The sequence below is a fragment of the Staurois parvus genome, unplaced genomic scaffold, assembly GCF_062004578.1.
Source record: "Staurois parvus isolate SC_StPar_1 unplaced genomic scaffold, SC_StPar_1.0 ptg000444l, whole genome shotgun sequence".
NCBI classification, from domain to species: Eukaryota; Metazoa; Chordata; class Amphibia; order Anura; family Ranidae; genus Staurois; species Staurois parvus.
Window position 1 is genome coordinate 1,022,720 of NW_028318240.1, and position 25,266 is coordinate 1,047,985.

Below are 25,266 nucleotides of genomic sequence, written 5' to 3' on the forward strand. Positions count from 1 at the left end.
GGCCCAAAGTAACGGTTCTGTGGCCCTCAGTAACAATTCTGTGTCCCTCAGTAACAATTCTGTGTCTGTCCCTGAGTAACAATTCTGTGGCCCTAACTAACGTTTCTGTGGCCCTAAGTAACGGTTATGTGGCCCTCAGTAACAATTCTGTGTCCCTGAGTAACGTTTCTGTGGCCCTAAGTAACGGTTCTGTGTCCCTCAGTAACAATTCTGTGGCCCTCAGTAAAAATTCTGTGTCTGTCCCTGAGTAACAATTCTGTGGCCCTAACTAACGTTTCTGTGGCCCTAAGTAACGGTTCTGTGGCCCTCAGTAACAATTCTGTGTCCCTCAGTAACAATTCTGTGTCTGTCCCTGAGTAACAATTCTGTGGCCCTGAGTAACGTTTCTGTGGCCCTAAGTAATGGTTCTGTGGCCCTCAGTAACAATTCTGTGGCCCTCAGTAACAATTCTGTGTCTGTCCCTGAGTAACAATTCTGTGGCCCTAAGTAATGGTTCTGTGGCCCTAAGTAACGGTTCTGTGGCCCTCAGTAACAATTCTGTGTCCCTGAGTAACGTTTCTGTGGCCCTAAGTAACGGTTCTGTGGCCCTAAGTATCAATTCTGTGTCCCTCAGTAACAATTCTGTGTCTGTCCCTGAGTAACAATTCTGTGGCCCTAACTAACGTTTCTGTGGCCCTAAGTAACGGTTCTGTGGCCCTCAGTAACAATTCTGTGTCCCTGAGTAACGTTTCTGTGGCCCTAAGTAACGGTTCTGTGGCCCTCAGTAACAATTCTGTGTCTCTCAGTAAAAATTCTGTGTCTGTCCCTGAGTAACAATTCTGTGGCCCTAACTAACGTTTCTGTGGCCCTAAGTAACGGTTCTGTGGCCCTCAGTAACAATTCTGTGTCCCTGAGTAACCTTTCTGTGTCCCTGAGTAACGTTTCTGTGGCCCTAAGTAACGGTTCTGTGGCCCTCAGTAACAATTCTGTGTCTCTCAGTAAAAATTCTGTGTCTGTCCCTGAGTAACAATTCTGTGGCCCTAACTAACGTTTCTGTGGCCCTAAGTAACGGTTCTGTGGCCCTCAGTAACAATTCTGTGTCTGTCCCTGAGTAACAATTCTGTGGCCCTGAGTAACGTTTCTGTGGCCCTAAGTAATGGTTCTGTGGCCCTCAGTAACAATTCTGTGGCCCTCAGTAACAATTCTGTGTCTGTCCCTGAGTAACAATTCTGTGGCCCTAACTAACGTTTCTGTGGCCCTAAGTAACGGTTCTGTGGCCCTAAGTAACAATTCTGTGTCCCTGAGTAACGTTTCTGTGGCCCTAAGTAACGGTTCTGTGGCCCTCAGTAACAATTCTGTGTCTCTCAGTAACAATTCTGTGTCTGTCCCTGAGTAACAATTCTGTGGCCCTAACTAACGTTTCTGTGGCCCTAAGTAACGGTTCTGTGGCCCTCAGTAACAATTCTGTGTCCCTCAGTAAAAATTCTGTGTCTGTCCCTGAGTAACAATTCTGTGGCCCTAACTAACGTTTCTGTGGCCCTAAGTACCGGTTCTGTGGCCCTCAGTAACAATTCTGTGTCCCTGAGTAACGTTTCTGTGGCCCTAAGTAACGGTTCTGTGGCCCTCAGTAACAATTCTGTGGCCCTCAGTAACAATTCTGTGTCTGTCCCTGAGTAACAATTCTGTGGCCCTAACTAACGTTTCTGTGGCCCTAAGTAACGGTTCTGTGGCCCTCAGTAACAATTCTGTGTCCCTGAGTAACGTTTCTGTGGCCCTAAATAACGGTTCTGTGGTCCTCAGTAACAATTCTGTGTCTCTCAGTAAAAATTCTGTGTCTGTCCCTGAGTAACAATTCTGTGGCCCTAACTAACGTTTCTGTGGCCCTAAGTAACGGTTCTGTGGCCCTCAGTAACAATTCTGTGTCCCTCAGTAACAATTCTGTGTCTGTCCCTGAGTAACAATTCTGTGGCCCTGAGTAACGTTTCTGTGGCCCTAAGTAATGGTTCTGTGGCCCTCAATAACAATTCTGTGGCCCTCAGTAACAATTCTGTGTCTGTCCCTGAGTAACAATTCTGTGGCCCTAACTAACGTTTCTGTGGCCCTAAGTAACGGTTCTGTGGCCCTAAGTAACAATTCTGTGTCCCTGAGTAATGTTTCTGTGGCCCTAAGTAACGGTTCTGTGGCCCTCAGTAACAATTCTGTGTCTCTCAGTAACAATTCTGTGTCTGTCCCTGAGTAACAATTCTGTGGCCCTAACTAACGTTTCTGTGGCCCTAAGTAACAGTTCTGTGGCCCTCAGTAACAATTCTGTGTCCCTGAGTAACGTTTCTGTGGCCCTAAATAACGGTTCTGTGGCCCTCAGTAACAATTCTGTGTCTCTCAGTAAAAATTCTGTGTCTGTCCCTGAGTAACAATTCTGTGGCCCTAACTAACATTTCTGTGGCCCTAAGTAACGGTTCTGTGGCCCGCAGTAACAATTCTGTGTCCCTCAGTAACAATTCTGTGTCTGTCCCTGAGTAACAATTCTGTGGCCCTGAGTAACGTTTCTGTGGCCCTAAGTAATGGTTCCGTGGCCCTCAGTAACAATTCTGTGGCCCTCAGTAACAATTCTGTGTCTGTCCCTGAGTAACAATTCTGTGGCCCTAACTAACGTTTCTGTGGCCCTAAGTAACGGTTCTGTGGCCCTAAGTAACAATTCTGTGTCCCTGAGTAACGTTTCTGTGGCCCTAAGTAACGGTTCTGTGGCCCTCAGTAACAATTCTGTGTCTCTCAGTAACAATTCTGTGTCTGTCCCTGAGTAACAATTCTGTGGCCCTAACTAACGTTTCTGTGGCCCTAAGTAACGGTTCTGTGGCCCTCAGTAACAATTCTGTGTCCCTCAGTAAAAATTCTGTGTCTGTCCCTGAGTAACAATTCTGTGGCCCTAACTAACGTTTCTGTGGCCCTAAGTACCGGTTCTGTGGCCCTCAGTAACAATTCTGTGTCCCTGAGTAACGTTTCTGTGGCCCTAAGTAACGCTTCTGTGGCCCTCAGTAACAATTCTGTGGCCCTCAGTAACAATTCTGTGTCTGTCCCTGAGTAACAATTCTGTGGCCCTAACTATTGTTTCTGTGGCCCTAAGTAACGGTTCTGTGGCCCTCAGTAACAATTCTGTGTCCCTGAGTAACGTTTCTGTGGCCCTAAGTAACGGTTCTGTGGCCCTAAGTAACGGTTCTGTGGCCCTCAGTAACAATTCTGTGGCCCTCAGTAACAATTCTGTGTCTGTCCCTGATTAACAATTCTGTGGCCCTAACTAACGTTTCTGTGGCCCTAAGTAACGGTTCTGTGGCCCTCAGTAACAATTCTGTGTCCCTGAGTAACATTTCTCTGTCCCCAAGTAACGTTTCTGTGGCCCTAACTCTGTCCCTAATACAGAGCGGTCTGCCTCTGTTGAATGACTGGAGGCAAATGGAGAATTCTAAAATGGCCGCCATTTATAGCTCGACCATTACACAGTGCTGGCTGGCTGCTGATTGGCTAATGCGATCACATGTCATTAATGAATGCATTATGGGTCAGCGCGCCTTGTCTGCGCACCTTCCCAGACATCCCCGCTCCGTCGCCGCACATGTCGCCGCCATTTTAGGAAAAGTTTCGATTCGCGCATCCGAAGTATGATAATTTTCGGATTCGGCGCGAATCGAAATTTTTCCAATATTCGAAACGAATTCCACTTCGCCTTCTTCGATTCGCTCATCTCTATAAGTAACGCTTGCCAAGATATACTTTTTACATTAATGATTTTAACATTCCCTTCTGCAGCAATCAGTGCAACCTCAGTGTCTGCTTGGAGGGGCTTTGCTTGGTGGGTGGCTTCTGGAGTGTGGGCTGGGAAGGAGCAGTGGATCCAATTATACATCATGTTTTTAAATGTGGCTGAAATCTATGCAGTTTCAATTGTATGTTGGTTTTTTGTAGATCATATCACCCTCTTGCAGAGCTTATCCCGGAAGAAGGAGTAGATGGTTTAAAAAAAAACTCTGTAATGTTAGAACAATGTATAATAGTAATACAATAACATTTTGATCTTTAAAAATAGCCATCTATATTTTTATGTGTAAATAATATAAACCCAGGTAAATTATATTAATAACAAATCAATATATCCCAAGGTCTATATCATTGTGCCTTAGGAATGTAGTACCAAAAAATAATCAATTCTTTGACACAGGAGCTGCTATTATACAACAATAACTCAAAATATAAATCAAAATATAAATCCAATATAAATCCAATATGTGATAATAAAATATAACCACAAATAATAGCGGTCACAGAATATAATCAATAATATATATAATTATATATAAATAATAATTATAATAATAATATTACTCCACCACCAAAACAAAAATATGTGAAATAAATTCATTAAATTACATTAAATAATGGATCCTCGTTAAAGTCCATTCAATAAAGTCCACATATCATGTATATGATCTTCAATCATATGAAGTTTTAGAATCTTTGCTTTCACCAATAAATATTCCAGTGCTCAACACCCCATCAAAGTGAAAACTCGCCAGATACTGGTGAAATACCAGCATATCTTTCATAAACTCAGTAGGTGTAATACACTAAATACACACATTTTTAATGCCTTCCATTTTATGTTTGTTACCGAATAAAGATTGATTTTAATCTTTTAATTTACCAATAAATGCATTTAAAGTCCCAAAAATTGTTTTTTTTTTTCTTGTAAAGGTCATATATTCTAGGAATGTTGGCATGTATCAGGGATACCTCATGTTCTTCTTTCTAATGTTCATTTTAACAAAAAATAATGTGTGCATATAAAGTATTTTAGGCATTTTATTTACCTGTACGAGTCTCCCTTGTGTAGCAACCTCTAGAGCAGTGGTTCTCAACCTGTGGGTCGCGACCCCTTTGGGGGTTGAACGACCCTTTCACAGGGGTCCCCTAAGACCATCAGAAAACACATATTTCCAATGTGTAAAGAGCAGCTACTGTGTAGAAAGCAGCTACTGTGTTGAAAGCAGCTACTCTGTTAAAAGCACCTACTGTGTTGAAAGCAGCAGTATTGGAGGTAAAACGACACTCATGAATTATAATTACTGGGTAAATAATTTTATGGTTGGGGGTCACCACAACATGAGGAACTGTATTAAAGGGTCACGGCATTAGGAAGGTTGAGAACCACTGCTGTAGAGGAATCCTAGGACTCAATGGAAGCCTGGTTGAGAAACCCTGTTTCATAGAATTTCCCTTCAATCCTTCCCCATGCAACCACATAAACGTTAGGTAGTGATCAGGGGCGGACTGACCGAGGGCCCAGGTCAGTAGGGGGCCCCATGAGATGCCCCTAGTACCTTTTTTAATAGGCTTTTTTGAGTGTGGGTGAGGACACGGGCCCCATGATCCCCTATTGCCCGAGGGCCCCATGAGTTGTCAGTCCGCCCCTGGTAGGGAGGTGATAAGAGGAGAAGAGAAGCTGGGCCAGCACAGACAGTAGTTAAACACTCCTAAAAGACGAGAGGGATATAACAGCAGGAAGGAGGGGAGCCGTGTTGGGGAATTGACTTTTCTGGAGTCATTTATTTTTCTACTGAAATACCACAGTCAAATTTTCTGGCAAATTCAATGGCAGATTGCAAGTGAATATCATATATAAAAGGTAAAACCAATGCAAGTAAACTGAAATACTTCATTTTGCTGTGCATTTACCTGAAATTCTTTTAGGTTAGTGACAATTATGTTACATTTGTGACAGTTTTTTTCAGGTAGGGTCAATTAGACTTTTTAATTTTTAATTTTTAATTTATAAAACGTATAAAATCAAAAATATGAACCTGTTCTAGTATCCCTTTGGGGAGCCCTGTAATAGTATAGCGTACAAATTAAAAATCTATAAGATGTACAAGAGATAAAGATGTACAGTTCGATTTCATGTGATTACCTGGATCCTCCTCAGGGAATCGGTCACAGTTTTCCTTTCATTGTCTTTCTTCAGTGAAAATAAGACAAAGGCATTGCCGGAAACTGTTTTTCCATATGTATAGCTGAATGTAAAATCAGATTAGTGTTACTGTTAAAAACAATCTTACTTTTTTCTGTAACAAATTCTGAAAACATATATGGTCTGTTGGGACACTGTTAGGATTTTAGGGTAGTTTCATTTAATTTCTTTGCATTTGTATTTTTTTTCCTTTTCGTGCATTTAATGATTATTGGTATATTGTCCCTTTTCATTGTTTTAGTTTACTTTTTCACTGTTTTTCTTTCTTTAAAAAAAATGTACATTAATAAGGTAATTAAGAGTCTGTTTTTTGGAACAAGAAAAGTTAGAAGTTAGTGAAAAGAGTATATACGTATTTTTGGGACACTGATAGGATTTAGGGTAGTTTCATTTAATTTCTTTGTCTTGAGTGTATTTTATGGTTATTGTAAATTGTTGGTTTAAAGTTTTTTTATTTAATTTTTTATCACTTTTATATTTCTGTAAAAATGTTAAATATTAAGGCAATTAAGGGTCTGTTTTTTTGGCACAAGAATAGAAAAACACAGCCAACTCTATTAGTAAAAGTAGCACACATTACACATTGTTAGGCACACAGTTAACCCTTTGATTGCCCCTAGATGTTAACCCCTTCCCAGCCACTGTCATTAGTACAATAACCATGTATCATATTATCACTGATCACTGTGTTAGTGTAACTGGAGGTGTCAGTGTCAGTTACTCAGTACCCACCCAGTGTCAGTTAGTGTCAGATTGCCCATCACACTATCACAGTCCCACTATAAGTTGGCATTCGTAGTATAATTTTTTTTTTTAATCCAGTATATATACCTTAGTTTGTAGATGCTATAGCTTTCTAGCAAACTAATCAATATACACTTATTATTATTATTATACAGTATTTATATAGCGCCAAAGGGTTTGCTCAGCGCTGTACAATAGCAAGGGGGACAGAACATGAGACAAAACGGTAACAATACAATACACGAGGGGTTCGAGGGCCCTGCTCTTTCGAGCTTACAGTCTAGGAGGGAGAGGATAGTGGTACAGGAGGAAGTTGCTGTGAGGAATGGAGTGGTAGGAGGAGTGGAGGAGATCGGTTGTTAGGTGAGGGTGGGGTAGGTTTCCCTGAAGAGATGGGTTTTCAGGGTGTGCCTGAAGGTGAGGAGTGTAGGTGACAGTCTGAAGGATTTGGGTAGGGAGTTCCAGAGGATGGGGGAAAGTCCTGGAGAAGTCCTGCAGTCGGCCGTGGGAGGAGGAGACCAGGGAGCTCAAGAGTAGGAGGTCCTGTGAGGAGTGAAGGGCACGGGTAGGGTGGTATTTGGGTATCAGGTCAGTTAGGTAGTTTGGGGCGGCGTTGTGAATGGCTTTGTAGGTCAGAGTTAAAAATTTGAATTTGATGCGTTGGGCAATCAGGAGCCAGTGAAGGGATTGGCAGAGGGGGGAGGCGGAGGTGGAGCGGTTGGTGAGGTGGATGAGCCTGGCCGCTGAGTTCAGGATAGACTGGGAGTGGGGATAGCGTTTGTTTGGGTAGACCAGTGAGAAGGGAGTTGCAGTAGTCCAGGCGTGAGATGATGAGGACTTATTGGGATGTTGTTGGGATTTTTTTTACCAAAGACAAGTAGCAGAATACATTTTGGCCTAAATTTATGAAATACATGGGAATTGGATATGTTTTATAGCAGAAAGTCAAAAATATTGTTTGTTTTTTTAAGCTTTCAGTCTTTTTTGGATATATAAATACCTCCAAAAGAAAAGTCTATTTGTGTGAAAAAAAATAGTATAAGTTTGATTTGTAAACCGTGTTGCATGGCCACGCAATTTCCAGTTAAAGTAGCGCAGTGCCGAATAGAAAAAAATGGCTGGTCATGAAGGGCGTAAACTGTAGTGAGAAACAAAAACAAAGGGGCACCAACCTCAGTAAGCAAATGGTAAATTTATTGAATTAAGAAATATAATCACAGAGCTCTGAGGAAGAAGGGATCTTGCTTCGAAACGCGTCAACTTTACCCTGAGAGTCTCCCCTCTTGATGGGATTTGCACGTGTCTCCTATTCCAGTGCTTTGATTTTGGATTTTATATGCCTTATATACTGCTCTTTATTTTATTATATTTAGAGGGAAGACTCTCAGGGTAAAGCTGACGTGTTTTGAAGGGGGATCCTTTCTTCCTCAGAGCTCTGTGATTATATTTCTTAATTCAATAAACTTACCATTTGCTTACTGAGGTAATGCGCAAGGTTGGTGTGCTTTTGTTTTTGTTCCTCACTACAGTTTATGTTCATTCATGACCAGGCCATTTTTTTCTATTCGGCACTGCGCTACTTAAACTGGAAATTGTGTGGCCATGCAACACTGTATACAAATTAAACTTATATGATTTTTTTCACACAAATAGACTTTTCTTTTGGAGGTATTTATATAAACAAAAAGACTGAAAACTTAAAAAAACAAACAATATTTTTTACTTTCCGCTATAAAACATATCCAATTCCCATGTTTTTCATAAATATAGGCCAAAATTTATTCTGCTACTTGTCTTTGCTAAAAAAAACAAAACAAAAAAAAAACATCCCAATAAACATATATTGATTAGTTTGCTAGAAAGTTATAGCATCTACAAACTATGGTATATATACCGGATTTTTAACCCCTTCGCACCGGCGCCTCCCATCCCTTTAAGGGTTTCAGAAGCCGGGAGGCGGGGTGGGGTTTAGAGTCATGTGACCGCCGTGATTCGTCGTCAAAGGTCCCGATCAAAAGAGGAGATCGGGACCTTTCCGTGAGTACCGGATATGTTCTTTTTTAATAGAACGTAAATATGCGGCCACTCAGCGTCTAGGCCCAGACGCCGGGAGGCCGCACATTTGCGTTCGGCTGGCGTGAAGAGGTTAAAAAAAATTGTATATACTACTAATGCCAACTTATAGGGGGATTGTGATAGTCAGAGGTCTGACGAAGAAGCTGACGCTTTGAAACGTGTTACCGCCCCCTCTTGCAGCATTACGCTCATGTGCTGATGTCATGTCTGCCTAGCCGCCATCTGCTTCCGGCCTGGTTTCTATCACAGCTGGTGGACGCTACCAGCATGGAACCGGGAGACCAGGCCCCCACAGCATCCTTGGCTCCTAGATGGTCTTCTACCCTCTCCACCAGCCTCCAGGACCTTTGAAGGACGACGCCCATCCTGAGATACAAGCCTTTTCTCCATTTTTATCTAGTGAGTTACCTCAGTTACCTTCCTCAATAAAATAACCTTTTAATACTGCACATAGTTTGGCACCACTCTATCCTTTTCTAGAATTTTTTGAACCAGCGCCTTTACTTCCCTCATCCTCTTCTCTCTTGGCACGGGGTGCTCCCCTATGCTTTGGAGGAACCTTAGACTGTTGGAGCATGGGGAAAATGATGATGTGGTGAGCGGTCAAGCGATGTGGAGGATTGGGTGAGTAAATCTACTTTTTCAAAAAACATAAAGCTGTTATGTTCGTGTCTGCTGAGCTGTAGAACATACCCACACCTACTGTACAGATATCACTGACTTGTGTAGGTAGGTACTCACTCAGCTTCAATTTCCACAGAAAATGTTTCATCTTGAAAATACATGAAATTCCGATCTGGTTTTATCTTGACTTCAAACGCTGGCAACACTGGAAACAGGAAAGAAAAAATTATGCAATTGAAGATAACTGTTCTGTCCTACTTCGGGCCCTTCACGCCACAACGCAACACACCACCACATGCAGCACATTTTTGACAGCCCATTTATTTTACTGACCTGCAAAGAGCGCAGGAATGTGCAAAAAGTATGGCAGGCGAAATGTTAAAACTGTGCTGTACTAAACCATGTGGGACTGCAGTAACATTTGTTTTGGTGGCTGCAAACACATGTGTTTTCTAGATGCATTTGGGTGCCATTAATAATAAACGGCACCCACTCATGTCTAAAAAGGGAAGTGCGTTCCCATAGGGTGCGAGAAATGTACACTAAAATGTGAATTTCCTGCACTGCAAGTAGTGTAAACCGGCCCTTATAGGCATTTTTCCTGTATTGTATAAAATTATTACATAGTTAGTCTGGCTGAAAAAAGACAAAAGTCCATCCAGTTCAATCATTAAAAAAAAAAAAAAAAAAGGTATAAACCTACACCCACAGATGATTCAGAGGAAGGCAAAAAACCCATCAAAGCATGATCCAATTAGCTCCTCTAGGGAACAAAAAGTCCTTCCTGATCCCCCGAGAGGCAATCGGATATTCCCTGGATCAACTTTACCTATAAATGTTATATCCAGTTATATTCTGTGTATCTAAGAAAGAATCCAGGACTTTTTTAAAGCAATCCACTGAGCTGGCCAGAACCAACTCTTGAGGGAGTCCATTCCACATTTTCATAGCTCTTACTGTGAAGAAACCTTTCCGTGTTTGGAGATTAAATTTTTTTTCCTCCAGACGTAAAGAGCGCCCCCTTGTCCTCTGTGATGACCTCAGGGGGAATAACTCTACACCGAGTTCACTATATGAACCACTGATGTATTTAGTATCCTTTTGGCAGGGAACAGGATTTTCTTCTTAGGTTGTTGCTACTTTCTAAATTAGCTATAAGATAGCACAGATTTTATTTTGATGCACCTGTAATGTATTTCAATGATTGACACTGAAAGTTCAATTAGGCTTTAGCCTGGTTTCACACTGAATACGACTTTGAAATTGTGCAATTTCACTTAAAATAGCCAAATGTAGTGCAGGAACTACTTTCCAAATCGGTGCAACTCTGACAGAGATTAATCTCCAAACACGGAAAGGTTTGTTCACAGTGAGAGCTGTGAAAATGTGGAATAGATTCCCTCAAGAGTTGGTTCTGGCCAGCTCAGTGGATTGCTGTAGGAAAGTCCTGGATTATTTCCTAGATACACAGAATATAACTGGATATAACATTTATAGGTAAAGTGGATCCAGGAAATATCCGATTGTCTTTCGGGGGATCAGGAAGGAATTTTTTCCCCCGCAGGAGCAAATTGAATCATGCTTTGCTGGGTTTGTTTTGCCTTCCTCTGGATCAACTGTGGGTATAGGATTATTAGGATTACCGGTATAACTTTTTTTTTTTTCTATGGTTGAACTGGATGGACTTTTGTCTTTTTTTAGCCAGACTTACTATTTAACTATTTGATTTGAACTGTCAAATCGCAGGACAAGTTATATCGGTGTAAACCAGGGCTAAATGTATTTCAGGAATAATAATTTAACCTTTGATTGGTTGAAATATTGTTTCTGCTTCTGATCTGCCCTGGATGACTATTTGTTACCTTCAAAAATGAACATTGGATAGAAATTATGGAGTATCTAAATTTGGCCATACATGAATTGAAATTCGCCATTCTGTTCAGTAAGGAGCGGCTGAGATTTGATCTATATATGGGCAGGCTGATTGCACCCAAGTCGATCCATCGATCAACTTGGGTACAACCAGTCTGTTGGATTTGTCTACATGTGATTACTGCCAGCAGCTATTGCCCCTAGCAGAAATCATTGTGTTCTGGCCACCAGGAAGGCTCCCCACGCTGACCCCATCCTCCCACCCTATTTATGTTGATGGGGGAATCAGATAATTTTCCTTCCTTCCACCTGTGTTGGAAGGAAAGAAAATTGAATCATCTATAGGCTGCCTTAGATACACATAACTATATGATAGGCTAAGCTCACACAAGTGTCAAAGGGGTGGAAAAAACAGGCAGTCGATGCTCATTTTTTATTCTACAAGGCACCTAACAGCTGCTCAGGTCTGTACATATTGTTGCAAGTTTGCCTCAGCATATTGTAATTGGCTGGTGGTGCCGCATGCCAAATGCATCCATCAAAATTATTAGAACTGCCCCGTAATTGCCCGTCAACGGCTTGGGCCCTCTATTAAAGGCTGGGAAACCCAGTTGCAGGCACTGTATGTGGAGTCTGAATAGATTTCCTTACCGTACTCTTTCACTTCGAAGTTGGTAGTGTATTCATGAAGTGTGCCTTCAAACTTGGCGGAGATGGTCCAGATGCCAAAACTAATAGGAAAGAAAAGTTAAATCATTGTCTGATTTTGGTCATTTTACCAATATTGTCATCTTTGTTTATCAGTATGAAGGATGTAAACCATAAGAACAAACAGGACAAAAGCAATAAATCATTGAGCACATTGTTCTTCAAGGAATGCCCAGTAGTTCAGTATGGGCTTTATGGACAAAAATAAAAACTGCAATTTTAGAAACCGTTTGGTTTCTCATTTTTCTGTTGCTTAAACAACCTGGTACAATCTTGAATATAATAGTCTGAGACCTTAAAAGATGAATTCCAGGTATGTCAATTGTTACATAATTACAGTACAGCAGTCCATCTTGGACCAATGTACGTAATGTATGTGCCATAGCTGTGGGATCCCTGTGGAAGCTGAAAATCACTAAAGTAGGCACCACTACTCTAGTGATCTCTACTGGCTTCTAGCACCCATACTGAGCAGCTGTCCTGCTGATCAGTGAATATGGGCAGTTGCTTGTGTATCGCCCTCTAGTGTACATAGTTTAAGTGTAGCTAGAGGCTTGCTAGAAGCCTGAGTTTAGACAGAGGGTTACTTTAGGTTAAGCTGGAGGGCTCTACAAGTCAGTCCTCTGGTACCACCCCCTGCTCTAGAAGCTTGGAGAAGCTTCTAGAAGTCAGCAGGCAGAGGTGAGGAGGGGTTGATCTGCATATTTATGGGAGTCTGACTAATCCCAGGCAGGAGGCCTGGCAATGTGGCAGACCACCCCATAAACATGACAGAGCTTGGCCTGCAAGGGAGTCAGGTCTAAGAAGGAGTACTGAGGAGTTTTGCTGTGTAGCCTGGGAGGGGGGTTCTGCCTCCAGGCTGGAGGTAGGAGGAAAGCTAAAGGAGGGAGCTGCACTGCCCTGAAGTCCACCAGGGAAGGACAACCTGCATATCTTGGAGAGGAACCAGCCCAGCAGAAGGCCTGAAAGCAGTCCTATCCACAGCTGCAGGACAAGGACAGTGTGGGTACCTCTACACCCCCAGGGCCTATAAGGGAGAAGTCTTCTGGATGCAAGTTCTTGGCAAGTCTTCAGTTCATAGCTTACCCAATCCCTTGCCTTGGGATCAGATACCATAACAAGGTGGGCTGGTATGTTGTTCACCTAGGGCAGAGGTGGGCAAACTGTGGCTCTCCAGCTGTTGTGGAACTACATTTCCCATGAGGTATAGCAAAGACCAGAAGTTACAAGCATGGCTCCTATGACTTGCATAGGCATAATGGAACTTGTAGTCCTGCAACAGCTGGAGAGCCGCAGTTTGCCCACCCCTGACCTAGGGGACTAAGAGCTCTCACAAGGTGGGACTTTGCTAAAAATCCACTCAAGGGGATGCAGAGCTTAGGCAAACTGTCACTTTGCTAAAGACCGTCATAGTTCTGGATGGAACACAATCAAATATCTGCCCTTTTTTGTAATAGTCTGCAGAAGGAAATTGTCCTCATTTGTTATTCTTCACTGTAGTTGAGCATCCCATAACCCCTTTACCCTATCCAAGTTAAAATCCCTCATAATTAAAAAAAACAATCCCACGGGCTGTTTCTTTGTGTCTGGACAGAAGTTGGGACATGTGTGTTGCCTGGCTGTGCAGGAAGTAAAGAGGGACCCAAAAACAGCGGATCTCAAGAGGGTAGCGCTACACTTGCTTGGCATGGATACCATTCAGGGAACACATTTTCTTAATGAATGCACAGCCATCTGTGACTGAATGAGGTGGAGAGGCGGGATGGTAATGTCACAATTAGAGATGAGCGAAGAAATGAAAAATTCGATTCGACTGATTCGGCGAATTCGTGGACAATATTCGATTCGAGTCGAATAAATTCGCTGTGAATTTAACTTAAAAAAGGGTGTTTCTAGGCTTCAGAGAGACTTAATATTAGTGCAGAACACTGTACCTTTAATTTAAATGCCCTTGGAGTCTGCTGGGGAAGAGAAATAATACTGTCAGTCAGTATGACATGCAGATGAGTGCCGTCGATCTTAGAATCACCGCACACTTCACTCATTTGGCCAGTCACGGGGCCAAAACCAGTGTTTGGAGCCACAGTGTGGTGGTGGAGCCAGCAGCAATGGGAGGCCATACAGCAACCTATGACAAAATGGAAACCAGCAGGAGTGTGAGGAGACCTGAAAGTGGCACATGGCAGAGTGGGAGCAATGGGAGGCGGTACAGGGACCCAGGTCACACTGTGGGCCCAGCAGCAGCGTGACCAGGCGGTACGGGGGCCCATGGCCGATTTGGGGCCTGGTGGCACCTATGGAAGGCCTGTAACCTGCCAGCAACCTATGACAAAATGGAAAACCGCAGGAGTGTGAGGAGACCTCAAAGTGGCACATGGCAGAGTGGGAGCAATGGGAGGTGGTACAGGGACCCAGGTCACACTGTGGGACCAGCATCAGCGTGAACAGGCGGTACGGGGGCCCATGGCCGATTTGACCTCGTTCATCCCATAGTCCTGCCGACTCACGAATAGCGTGGCCTCCTCAAAGGGCCTGAGCAAGCGCAGGTGTCACGCATGAGCTGACAATGGCTGACATCTAAGTTACACAGGGAGTACCTTTATCCGCTTTTAACATCAGGAAATCTGTGATGGCCTTTAGCTGTTCGTAAAGGCGGTCTAACATATGTAGGGTTGAATTACACCTTGTTGCAAACGTCACAGCATGAGGAGTCGGTACGGGGGCCCATGGCAGATTACGTGCCTGGCAGCAGCAATGGGAGGCCCGTAATCTGCCAGCACCCTATGTCAAAAAATTGAACACACCAGCAGTGTGAGGAGACCTCAAAGTGGCACATGGCAGAGTGGAAGCAATGGGAGGCCGTACAGGGACCCAGGTCACACTGTGGGCCCAGCAGCAGCGTGACCAGGCGGTACGGGGGCCCATGGCCGATTTGGGGCCTGGCGGCACCTATGGAAGGCCTGTAATCTGCCAGCAACCTATGACAAAATGGACAACCGCAGGAGTGTGAGGAGATTTCAAAGTGGCACATGGCAGAGTGGAAGCAATGGGAGGCCGTACAGGGACCCAGGTCACACTGTGGGACCAGCAGCAGCGTGACCAGGCGGTACGGGGGCCCATGGCCGATTTGGGGCCTGGCGGCACCTATGGAAGGCCTGTAATCTGCCAGCAAACTATGACAAAATGGACAACCGCAGGAGTGTGAGGAGATTTCAAAGTGGCACATGGCAGAGTGGAAGCAATGGGAGGCCGTACAGGGACCCAGGTCACACTGTGGGCTCAGCAGCAGCGTGACCAGGCGGTACGGGGGCCCATGGCCGATATGGGGCCTGGCAGCACCTATGGAAGGCCTGTAATCTGCCAGCAACCTATGACAAAATGGACAACCGCAGGAGTGTGAGGAGATTTCAAAGTGGCACATGGCAGAGTGGAAGCAATGGGAGGCCGTACAGGGACCCAGGTCACACTGTGGGACCAGCAGCAGCGTGACCAGGCGGTACGGGGGCCCATGGCCGATATGGGGCCTGGCGGCACCTATGGAAGGCCGCTAATCTGCCAGCAACCTATGACAAAATGGAAAACTGCAGGAGTGTGAGGAGACCTCAAAGTGGCACATGGCAGAGTGGGAGCAATGGGAGGCCGTACAGGGACCCAGGTCACACTGTGGGCTCAGCAGCAGCGTGACCAGGCGGTACGGGGGCCCATGGCCGATTTGGGGCCTGGTGGCACCTATGGAAGGCCTGTAATCTGCCAGCAACCTATGACAAAATGGACAACCGCAGGAGTGTGAGGAGACCTCAAAGTGGCACATGGCAGAGTGGAAGCAATGGGAGGCCGTACAGGGACCCAGGTCACACTGTGGGCCCAGCAGCAGCGTGACCAGGCGGTACGGGGGCCCATGGCCGATTTGGGGCCTGGCGGCACCTATGGAAGGCCTGTAATCTGCCAGCAACCTATGACAAAATGGACAACCGCAGGAGTGTGAGGAGATTTCAAAGTGGCACATGGCAGAGTGGAAGCAATGGGAGGCCGTACAGGGACCCAGGTCACACTGTGGGACCAGCAGCAGCGTGACCAGGAGGTACGGGGGCCCATGGCCGATATGGGGCCTGGCAGCACCTATGGAAGGCCTGTAATCTGCCAGCAACCTATGTCAAAATGGAAAAGCACAGGAGTGTGAGGAGACCTCAAAGTGGCACATGGCAGAGTGGAAGCAATGGGAGGCCGTACAGGAACCCAGGTCACACCGTGGGCTCAGCAGCAGCGTGACCAGGCGGTACGGGGGCCCATGGCCGATATGGGGCCTGGCGGCACCTATGGAAGGCCTGTAATCTGCCAGCAACCTATGACAAAATGGACAACCGCAGGAGTGTGAGGAGATTTCAAAGTGGCACATGGCAGAGTGGAAGCAATGGGAGGCCGTACAGGGACCCAGGTCACACTGTGGGCTCAGCAGCAGCGTGACCAGGCGGTACGGGGGCCCATGGCCGATATGGGGCCTGGCGGCACCTATGGAAGGCCTGTAATCTGCCAGCAATCTATGTCAAAATGGAAAAGCACAGGAGTGTGAGGAGACCTCAAAGTGGCACATGGCAGAGTGGAAGCAATGGGAGGCCGTACAGGGACCCAGGTCACACTGTGGGACCAGCAGCAGCGTGACCAGGCGGTACGGGGGCCCATGGCCGATTTGGGGCCTGGCGGCACCTATGGAAGGCCTGTAATCTGCCAGCAACCTATGACAAAATGGACAACCGCAGGAGTGTGAGGAGATTTCAAAGTGGCACATGGCAGAGTGGAAGCAATGGGAGGCCGTACAGGGACCCAGGTCACACTGTGGGCCCAGCAGCAGCGTGACCAGGCGGTACGGGGGCCCATGGCCGATTTGGGGCCTGGTGGCACCTATGGAAGGCCTGTAATCTGCCAGCAACCTATGACAAAATGTACAACCGCAGGAGTGTGAGGAGATTTCAAAGTGGCACATGGCAGAGTGGAAGCAATGGGAGGCCGTACAGGGACCCAGGTCACACTGTGGGACCAGCAGCAGCGTGACCAGGAGGTACGGGGGCCCATGGCCGATATGGGGCCTGGCGGCACCTATGGAAGGCCTGTAATCTGCCAGCAACCTATGTCAAAATGGAAAGGCACAGGAGTGTGAGGAGACCTCAAAGTGGCACATGGCAGAGTGGAAGCAATGGGAGGCCGTACAGGGACCCAGGTCACACTGTGGGCTCAGCAGCAGCGTGACCAGGCGGTACGGGGGCCCATGGCCGATATGGGGCCTGGCGGCACCTATGGAAGGCCTGTAATCTGCCAGCAACCTATGACAAAATGGACAACCGCAGGAGTGTGAGGAGATTTCAAAGTGGCACATGGCAGAGTGAAAGCAATGGGAGGCCGTACAGGGCCCCGGTCACACTGTGGGACCAGCAGCAGCGTGACCAGGCGGTACGGGGGCCCATGGCCGATTTGGGGCCTGGCGGCACCTATGGAAGGCCTGTAATCTGCCAGCAACCTATGACAAAATGGACAACCGCAGGAGTGTGAGGAGATTTCAAAGTGGCACAGGGCAGAGTGGAAGCAATGGGAGGCCGTACAGGGACCCAGGTCACACTGTGGGACCAGCAGCAGCGTGACCAGGCGGTACGGGGGCCCATGGCCGATATGGGCCTGGCGGCACCTATGGAAGGCCTGTAATCTGCCAGCAACCTATGACAAAATGGACAACCGCAGGAGTGTGAGGAGACCTCAAAGTGGCACATGGCAGAGTGGAAGCAATGGGAGGCCGTACAGGGACCCAGGTCACACTGTGGGCTCAGCAGCAGCGTGACCAGGCGGTACGGGGGCCCATGGCCGATATGGGGCCTGGCGGCACCTATGGAAGGCCTGTAATCTGCCAGCAACCTATGACAAAATGGACAACCGCAGGAGTGTGAGGAGATTTCAAAGTGGCACATGGCAGAGTGGAAGCAATGGGAGGCCGTACAGGGACCCAGGTCACACTGTGGGACCAGCAGCAGCGTGACCAGGCGGTACGGGGGCCCATGGCCGATTTGGGGCCTGGCGGCACCTATGGAAGGCCTGTAATCTGCCAGCAACCTATGACAAAATGGACAACCGCAGGAGTGTGAGGAGATTTCAAAGTGGCACATGGCAGAGTGGAAGCAATGGGAGGCCGTACAGGGACCCAGGTCACACTGTGGGCTCAGCAGCAGCGTGACCAGGCGGTACGGGGGCCCATGGCCGATATGGGGCCTGGCGGCACCTATGGAAGGCCTGTAATCTGCCAGCAACCTATGACAAAATGGAAAAGCACAGGAGTGTGAGGAGACCTCAAAGTGGCACATGGCAGAGTGGAAGCAATGGGAGGCCGTACAGGGACCCAGGTCACACTGGGGGACCAGCAGCAGCGTGACCAGGCGGTACGGGGGCCCATGGCCGATTTGGGGCCTGGCGGCACCTATGGAAGGCCTGTAATCTGCCAGCAACCTATGACAAAATGGACAACCGCAGGAGTGTGAGGAGACCTCAAAGTGGCACATGGCAGAGTGGAAGCAATGGGAGGCCGTACAGGGACCCAGGTCACACTGTGGGACCAGCAGCAGCGTGACCAGGCGGTACGGGGGCCCATGGCCGATTTGGGGCCTGGCGGCACCTATGGAAGGCCTATAATCTGCCAGCAACCTATGACAAAATGGAAAACCGCAGGAGTGTGAGGAGACCTCAAAGTGGCACATGGCAGAGTGGAAGCAATGGGAGGCCGTACAGGGACCCAGGTCACACTGTGAGCTCAGCAGCAGCGTGACCAGGCGGTACGGGGGCCCATGGCCGATATGGGGCCTGGCGGCACCAGTGGAAGGCCTGTAATCTGCCAGCAACCTATGACAAAATGGACAACTGCAGGAGTGTGAGGAGATTTCAAAGTGGCACATGGCAGAGTGGAAGCAATGGGAGGCCGTACAGGGACCCAGGTCACACTGTGGGACCAGCAGCAGCGTGACCAGGCGGTACGGGGGCCCATGGCCGATTTGGGGCCTGGCGGCACCTATGGAAGGCCTGTAATCTGCCAGCAACCTATGTCAAAATGGAAAAGCACAGGAGTGTGAGGAGACCTCAAAGTGGCACATGGCAGAGTGGAAGCAATGGGAGGCCGTACAGGGACCCAGGTCACACTGTGGGACCAGCAGCAGCGTGACCAGGCGGTACGGGGGCCCATGGCCGATTTGGGGCCTGGCGGCACCTATGGAAGGCCTGTAATCTGCCAGCAACCTATGACAAAATGGACAACCGCAGGAGTGTGAGGAGACCTCAAAGTGGCACATGGCAGAGTGGAAGCAATGGGAGGCCGTACAGGGACCCAGGTCACACTGTGGGCCCAGCAGCAGCGTGACCAGGCGGTACGGGGGCCCATGGCCGATTTGGGGCCTGGCGGCACCTATGGGAGGCCCGTAATCTGCCAGCAACCTATGACAAAATGGAACCCTGGGCTGGGGCAGGCAGAACCGCCGTATCTTTATCACGTTTTTCCCAGGCCACCGAATGGCGACGCTGCATATGCTGACGCAACGCTGTAGTCCCAACATGGGCCCCCTGGCCACGCTTGACTTTCTGGCCACATAGTCGACATACGGCTACGTTTACTTCCTCGGGCGGCTTGACGAAAAATTGCCACACCGCAGAGTAGGAAACTTTGCCTCCGCTACTCCTCACTGGCTGACTGCTACTTCCTCCATGCACACCGGCACCACTACTGGCCGTGGTGGTAGGCTGCAGTGGAGCTGGTGCTCTACTCCGTGGCCGTTTGCCTCCACTGACACTGCTGCGACCCTGCTGCCTCCTGGCAGCAGCAATGGGAGGCCGTACAGGGACCCATGAGACACTCTGGACCTGGCAGCAGCATGAAGAGGCGGTACAGGGGCCCATGGCAGATTACGGGCCTGGCAGCAGCAATGGGAGGCCCGTAATCTGCCAGCACCCTATGTCAAAAAATTCAACACACCAGCAGTGTGAAGAGACCTGAATGTGGCACATGGCAGAATGTGGCGATGGAGACAGCAGCAATGGGAGGCCGTACAGGGACCCATGAGAGACTCTGGACTTGGCAGCAGCATGAGGAGGCAGTATATAGGGGCCCATGGCAGATTAGGGGCCTGGCAGCAGCTATGGGAGGCCCGTAATCTGCCAGCACCCTATGTCAAAAAATTCAACACAACAGCAGTGTGTGAGGAGACCTGAAAGTGGCACATGGCAGAGTGTGGCGATGGAGACAGCAGCAATGGGAGGCCGTACAGGGACCCATGAGAGACTCTGGACTTGGCAGCAGCATGAGGAGGCGGTATATAGGGGCCCATGGCAGATTAGGGGCCTGGCAGCAGCTATGGGAGGCCCGTAATCTGCCAGCACCCTATGTCAAAAAATTAAACACAACAGCAGTGTGTGAGGAGACCTGAAAGTTACACATGGCAGAGTGTGGCGATGGAGACAGCAGCAATGGGAGGCCGTACAGGGACCCATGAGAGACTCTGGACTTGGCAGCAGCATGAGGAGGCGGTATATAGGGGCCCATGGCAGATTAGGGGCCTGGCAGCAGCTATGGGAGGCCCGTAATCTGCCAGCACCCTATGTCAAAAAATTCAACACAAAAGCAGTGTGAAGAGACCTGAATGTGGCACATGGCAGAGTGTGGCGATGGAGACAGCAGCAATGGGAGGCCCGTAATCTGCCAGCACCCTATGACAAAAAATGGAACACACCAGCAGTGTGTGAGGAGACCTGAAAGTGGCACATGGCAGAGGCATGATTCATGGCGGATTTAGTCAGTTGTGTCAGGAACTGGTGGTTTGAAATCCAGACTAATCCACGCCTGATTCATTTTCACAAACGTGAGTCTCTCCACACTTTGGGTGGACAGTCGTGTCCTCCGCGGAGTTACAATACCTCCTGCCGCACTAAACACGCGCTCCGATGCCACGCTACTGGCCGGGCATGACAGCCTTTCAAGGGCAAATTCAGCTAGTTGGGGCCAAAGGTCAAGTTTCGTTGCCCAGTAGTCAAGGGGATTGTCTACCTCGGTTGGCAGGGTGCTGTCCAAATAGGCCCAAGCCTGTTGTTTGAGCTCCTGCTCCAGGTCCACCTGATGCTGCTGCTGCTGCTGCTGCTGCTGCTGCTGCTGCGGCTGGTTAGTAGTTTCCTCACTGCGCTGGTGAAGAAAGCTACTCATCATCGACTGCAGACTGAGGCAGCCGCTGCTGGTGGAGCTGCCACTGCTCCTACCACCCCACCCCTCCCCTGCTGCCATGGCAGCGGAATGCGAGCGCACAGGGCCCACAGTGTCTGAGGATGGACGTTGGCGCACAAAGGCAGAGACCAACTGACTACATAGGTGGTTTTTATAGTACGTAATTTTGGCCTCCCTCTCAGCAGGTGTGAAAAAGGCCACCATTTTGGAACGATAGCGAGGGTCCAACAAGGTGGACAGCCAAAAGTCATCCCTCTGTCTGATGGTTATTATTCGGCTGTCGCTACGCAAGCAACCGAGCATGCTATGGGCCATTTGCGCCAAGGAATGCGAGGGACTCCCTGCCTCCATCTCCACAGCATACTGCCACGGTGCGTCTGGGTCCTCTGTCTCCTCCTCTACCAGATGCTCCTGCTCCTCCACTCCTGTCCGCTGAGTGGAAAAACCACCCATTTCACTCAATAATTCCTGAGCACAAATGTCCTCCTCTACCTCCTCCTCTTCTTCATGTCCTGGCCCCACAGGGGTCATGTGGCGTTGAGATCTGTGCGCCACGTCTACCACACCCTGACCAGCCATTGTTAACAGCATTTGTTCCAGGACGTGCAACAGAGGAATGACGTCGTTCACCCCATAGTCCTGCCGACTCACGAATAGCGTGGCCTCCTCAAAGGGCCTGAGCAAGCGGCAGGTGTCACGCATGAGCTGCCAATGGCTGACATCGAAGTTACACAGGGGAGTACCTTTATCCGCTTGTAACATCAGGAAATTGGTGATGGCCTTTCGCTGCTCGTAAAGGCGGTCTAACATGTGTAGGGTTGAATTCCACCTTGTTGCAACGTCGCAGATCAGGCGATGCTGTGGAATTCCGTTCTGCCGCTGCAGCTCAAGGAGGGTGTTCTTTGCGGTGTAGGAATGGCTGAAATGCATGCACAGTTTACGTGACATTTTAAGGATGTCTTGCAGTGGGATGGTGGATTTTAGGAACCGCTTGACAACCAGATTGAACACGTGAGCCATGCATGGCGCATGGCACAACCTTCCTTGACGCAGAGCAGACACCATGTTCTTTCCGTTGTCGGTCAACATGGTTCCGATTTTCAGTTTGCGCGGAGACAGCCATCTGTCGATTTCTCTGTTCATTACACTCAGAAGTTCCTCCCCTGTGTGACTACGTTCGCCAAGGCATACCAGGTGCAGCACAGCGTGACACCGTTGCGCCCTGCACATGTGATATGCCGGTCGGGTAATGGGACTTGGCACGGGGGTGGCGGCTGAGGACACGGCGGAAAAAGAGGTGGTAGAGGCGGACATGTTTGCTGGACCAAGGACGTGCAAACGTGGAGGCAAAAGCGTCGTGACCTGTCCAAGTTGCTGGTGCGGCTGTGCCGGCACCACGTTCACCCAGTGGGCCGTAAATGACATGTACTGTCCCTGACCGTAGTTACAGCTCAACACGTCGGCGCTGCCGTGCACTTTGGCAGAGACAGACATGCTCAAAGACTGGCCCACCATCTCTTCTACATGTGAATGCAGGGCTGGCACTGCCTTTATGGCGAAGAAATGACGGCTTGGCACTCTCCACCGCGGCGCGGCACAAGCCATCATTTCTCGGAAAGGTGCTGAGTCCACCAGTTGGAAAGGGAGGGACTGCAGCACCAGCAACTTGGACAGGAGGACGTTCAGCTTTTGCACCGTCGGGTGCGTGCTCGCAAACTGTTGTCTCTTGGAAACGGATTCCAAGAAAGACTGTTGACGGAATCCGAGAAGAGGAGTAGCAGGAGAAGGAGCATCTGAACGAGCGGAAGATGCCAACGAGCGACAACTCCCCTCAGCAGAGGTGTTGGAGCCTTGACTGGCTGATAGAGGGTGATTGACGACGTCGGGTGAGGGAGCAAGTAACGGAGCGGGTGATGGAGCGGGGGCTGGGGCAGGCAGAACCGCCGTATCTTTATCACGGTTTTCCCAGGCCACCGAATAGTGACGCTGCATATGCTGACGCAACGCTGTAGTCCCAACATGGGCCCCCTGGCCACGCTTGCATTTCTGGCCACATAGTCGACATACGGCTACGTTTACTTCCTCGGGCGGCTTGACGAAAAATTGCCACACCACCGAGTAGGAAACTTTGCCCCCGCTACTCCTCACTGGCTGACTGCTACTTCCTCTGTGCGCACCGGCACCACTACTGGCCGTGGTGGTAGGCTGCAGTGGAGCTGGTGCTCTACTCCGTGGACGTTTGGCTCCACTGACACTGATGCGACCCTGCTGCCTCCTGGGCAACCCACCGACTGTTTCGCTCGCTGCCAAGCTGGCACCCTCTTCTCCTGATGATGCGGAAGAAATTGCCTGATGACGACGAGGCAGCCAAGTGCGATCAACCTCCTCATCATCAAGTACGGTCTCCGCCTCACTACTAGCCCCCTCGGCTGCGTGTGGGTCAGGAGACAGACCTGTCTCTAGACCGGCTACCGAGCCACTCTCCTCGCCAGTACTTGTTCGCCTGGCTGCTGAAAAGGCCGATGTCTCCCCCCGTTCCTGACCGCCCTCTGTTAGCTCTTCCTCACTGTACAGTGGGGCTGAGCCCACAGCATGCGATACTTCGCTTGGTGAGGGAACAGCAAAGGACAGGGGCAGGTAGAGGACATGTGATTTCAGTGGGCTTGCTCCCGGGCCATGCCAACTAACGGTTGTGTCTGACGTACCCACCGACCGTTGGCTGTAGGTGTCAGAGGTGACCTGGGAAGAGGAAGACGACCGAGCCAACCAATCGATGAGGGCAGGGTTGTCGGTGGAGACACGACCGCTGGATGACACCGGGAGCACTGGCCTCTGGCTGCGAATAGTGCTGCCTCGACCCCTTCCTCTGCTGCCACGTCTGCTCGCTCCTAAAACATTGCCTCCTCTGCCACTCCTCTGCATGTTGTCTGACATACTCTTTAATTCAACGATTATGTGTCCCTGAGTAACAATTCTGTGTCCCTGAGTAACAATTCTGTGTCTGTCCGAGTAACAATTCTGTGGCCCTAAGTAACAGTTCTGTGGCCCTCAGTAACAGTTCTGTGGCCCTGAGTAACAATTCTGTGTCTGTGCGAGTAACAATTCTGTGGCCCTAAGTAACAGTTCTGTGGCCCTCAGTAACAATTCTGTGTCCCTGAGTAACGTTTATGTGGCCCTAAGTAACGGTTCTGTGGCCCTCAGTAACAATTCTGTGTCCCTGATTAACGTTTATGTGGCCCTAAGTAACGGTTCTGTGGCCCTCAGTAACAATTCTGTGTCCCTCAAGAAACAATTCTGTGTCTGTCCCTGAGTAACAATTCTGTGGCCCTAAGTAACGGTTCTGTGGCCCTCAGTAACAATTCTGTGTCCCTGATTAACGTTTCTGTGGCCCCAAGTAACGGTTCTGTGGCCCTCAGTAACAATTCTGTGTCCCTGATTAACGTTTCTGTGGCCCCAAGTAACGGTTCTGTGGCCCTCAGTAACAATTCTGTGTCCCTGATTAACGTTTCTGTGGCCCCAAGTAACGGTTCTGTGGCCCTCAGTAACAATTCTGTGTCCCTGATTAACGTTTATGTGGCCCTAAGTAACGGTTCTGTGGCCTTCAGTAACAATTCTGTGTCCCTGAGTAACAATTCTGTGTCTGTGCGAGTAACAATTCTGTGGCCCTAAGTAACAGTTCTGTGGCCCTCAGTAACAGTTCTGTGTCCCTGAGTAACAATTCTGTGTCTGTGCGAGTAACAATTCTGTGGCCCTAAGTAACAGTTCTGTGGCCCTCAGTAACAGTTCTGTGTCCCTGAGTAACAATTCTGTGTCTGTGCGAGTAACAATTCTGTGGCCCTAAGTAACAGTTCTGTGGCCCTCAGTAACAGTTCTGTGTCCCTGAGTAACAATTCTGTGTCTGTGCGAGTAACAATTCTGTGGCCCTAAGTAACAGTTCTGTGGCCCTCAGTAACAATTCTGTGTCCCTGAGTAACAATTCTGTGGCCCTAAGTAACGGTTCTGTGGCCCTCAG

General features: G+C 48.6%; 1 protein-coding gene across 1 annotated transcript in view; it reads right to left on the reverse strand.

Annotated features, from left to right (window-relative positions):
- Positions 1-25,266, reverse strand: part of LOC149453935 (venom factor-like) — a 251,889-nt gene that overhangs the window by 196,526 nt on the left and 30,097 nt on the right. The window contains exons 6-8 of the mRNA XM_089688006.1: positions 11,963-12,042; positions 9,557-9,644; positions 5,936-6,038 (exon numbers count right to left, since the gene is read on the reverse strand). Of these exons, the coding sequence (XP_089544132.1) occupies positions 5,936-6,038; positions 9,557-9,644; positions 11,963-12,042 (271 nt within the window). The remainder of the gene's footprint in view (positions 1-5,935; positions 6,039-9,556; positions 9,645-11,962; positions 12,043-25,266) is intronic.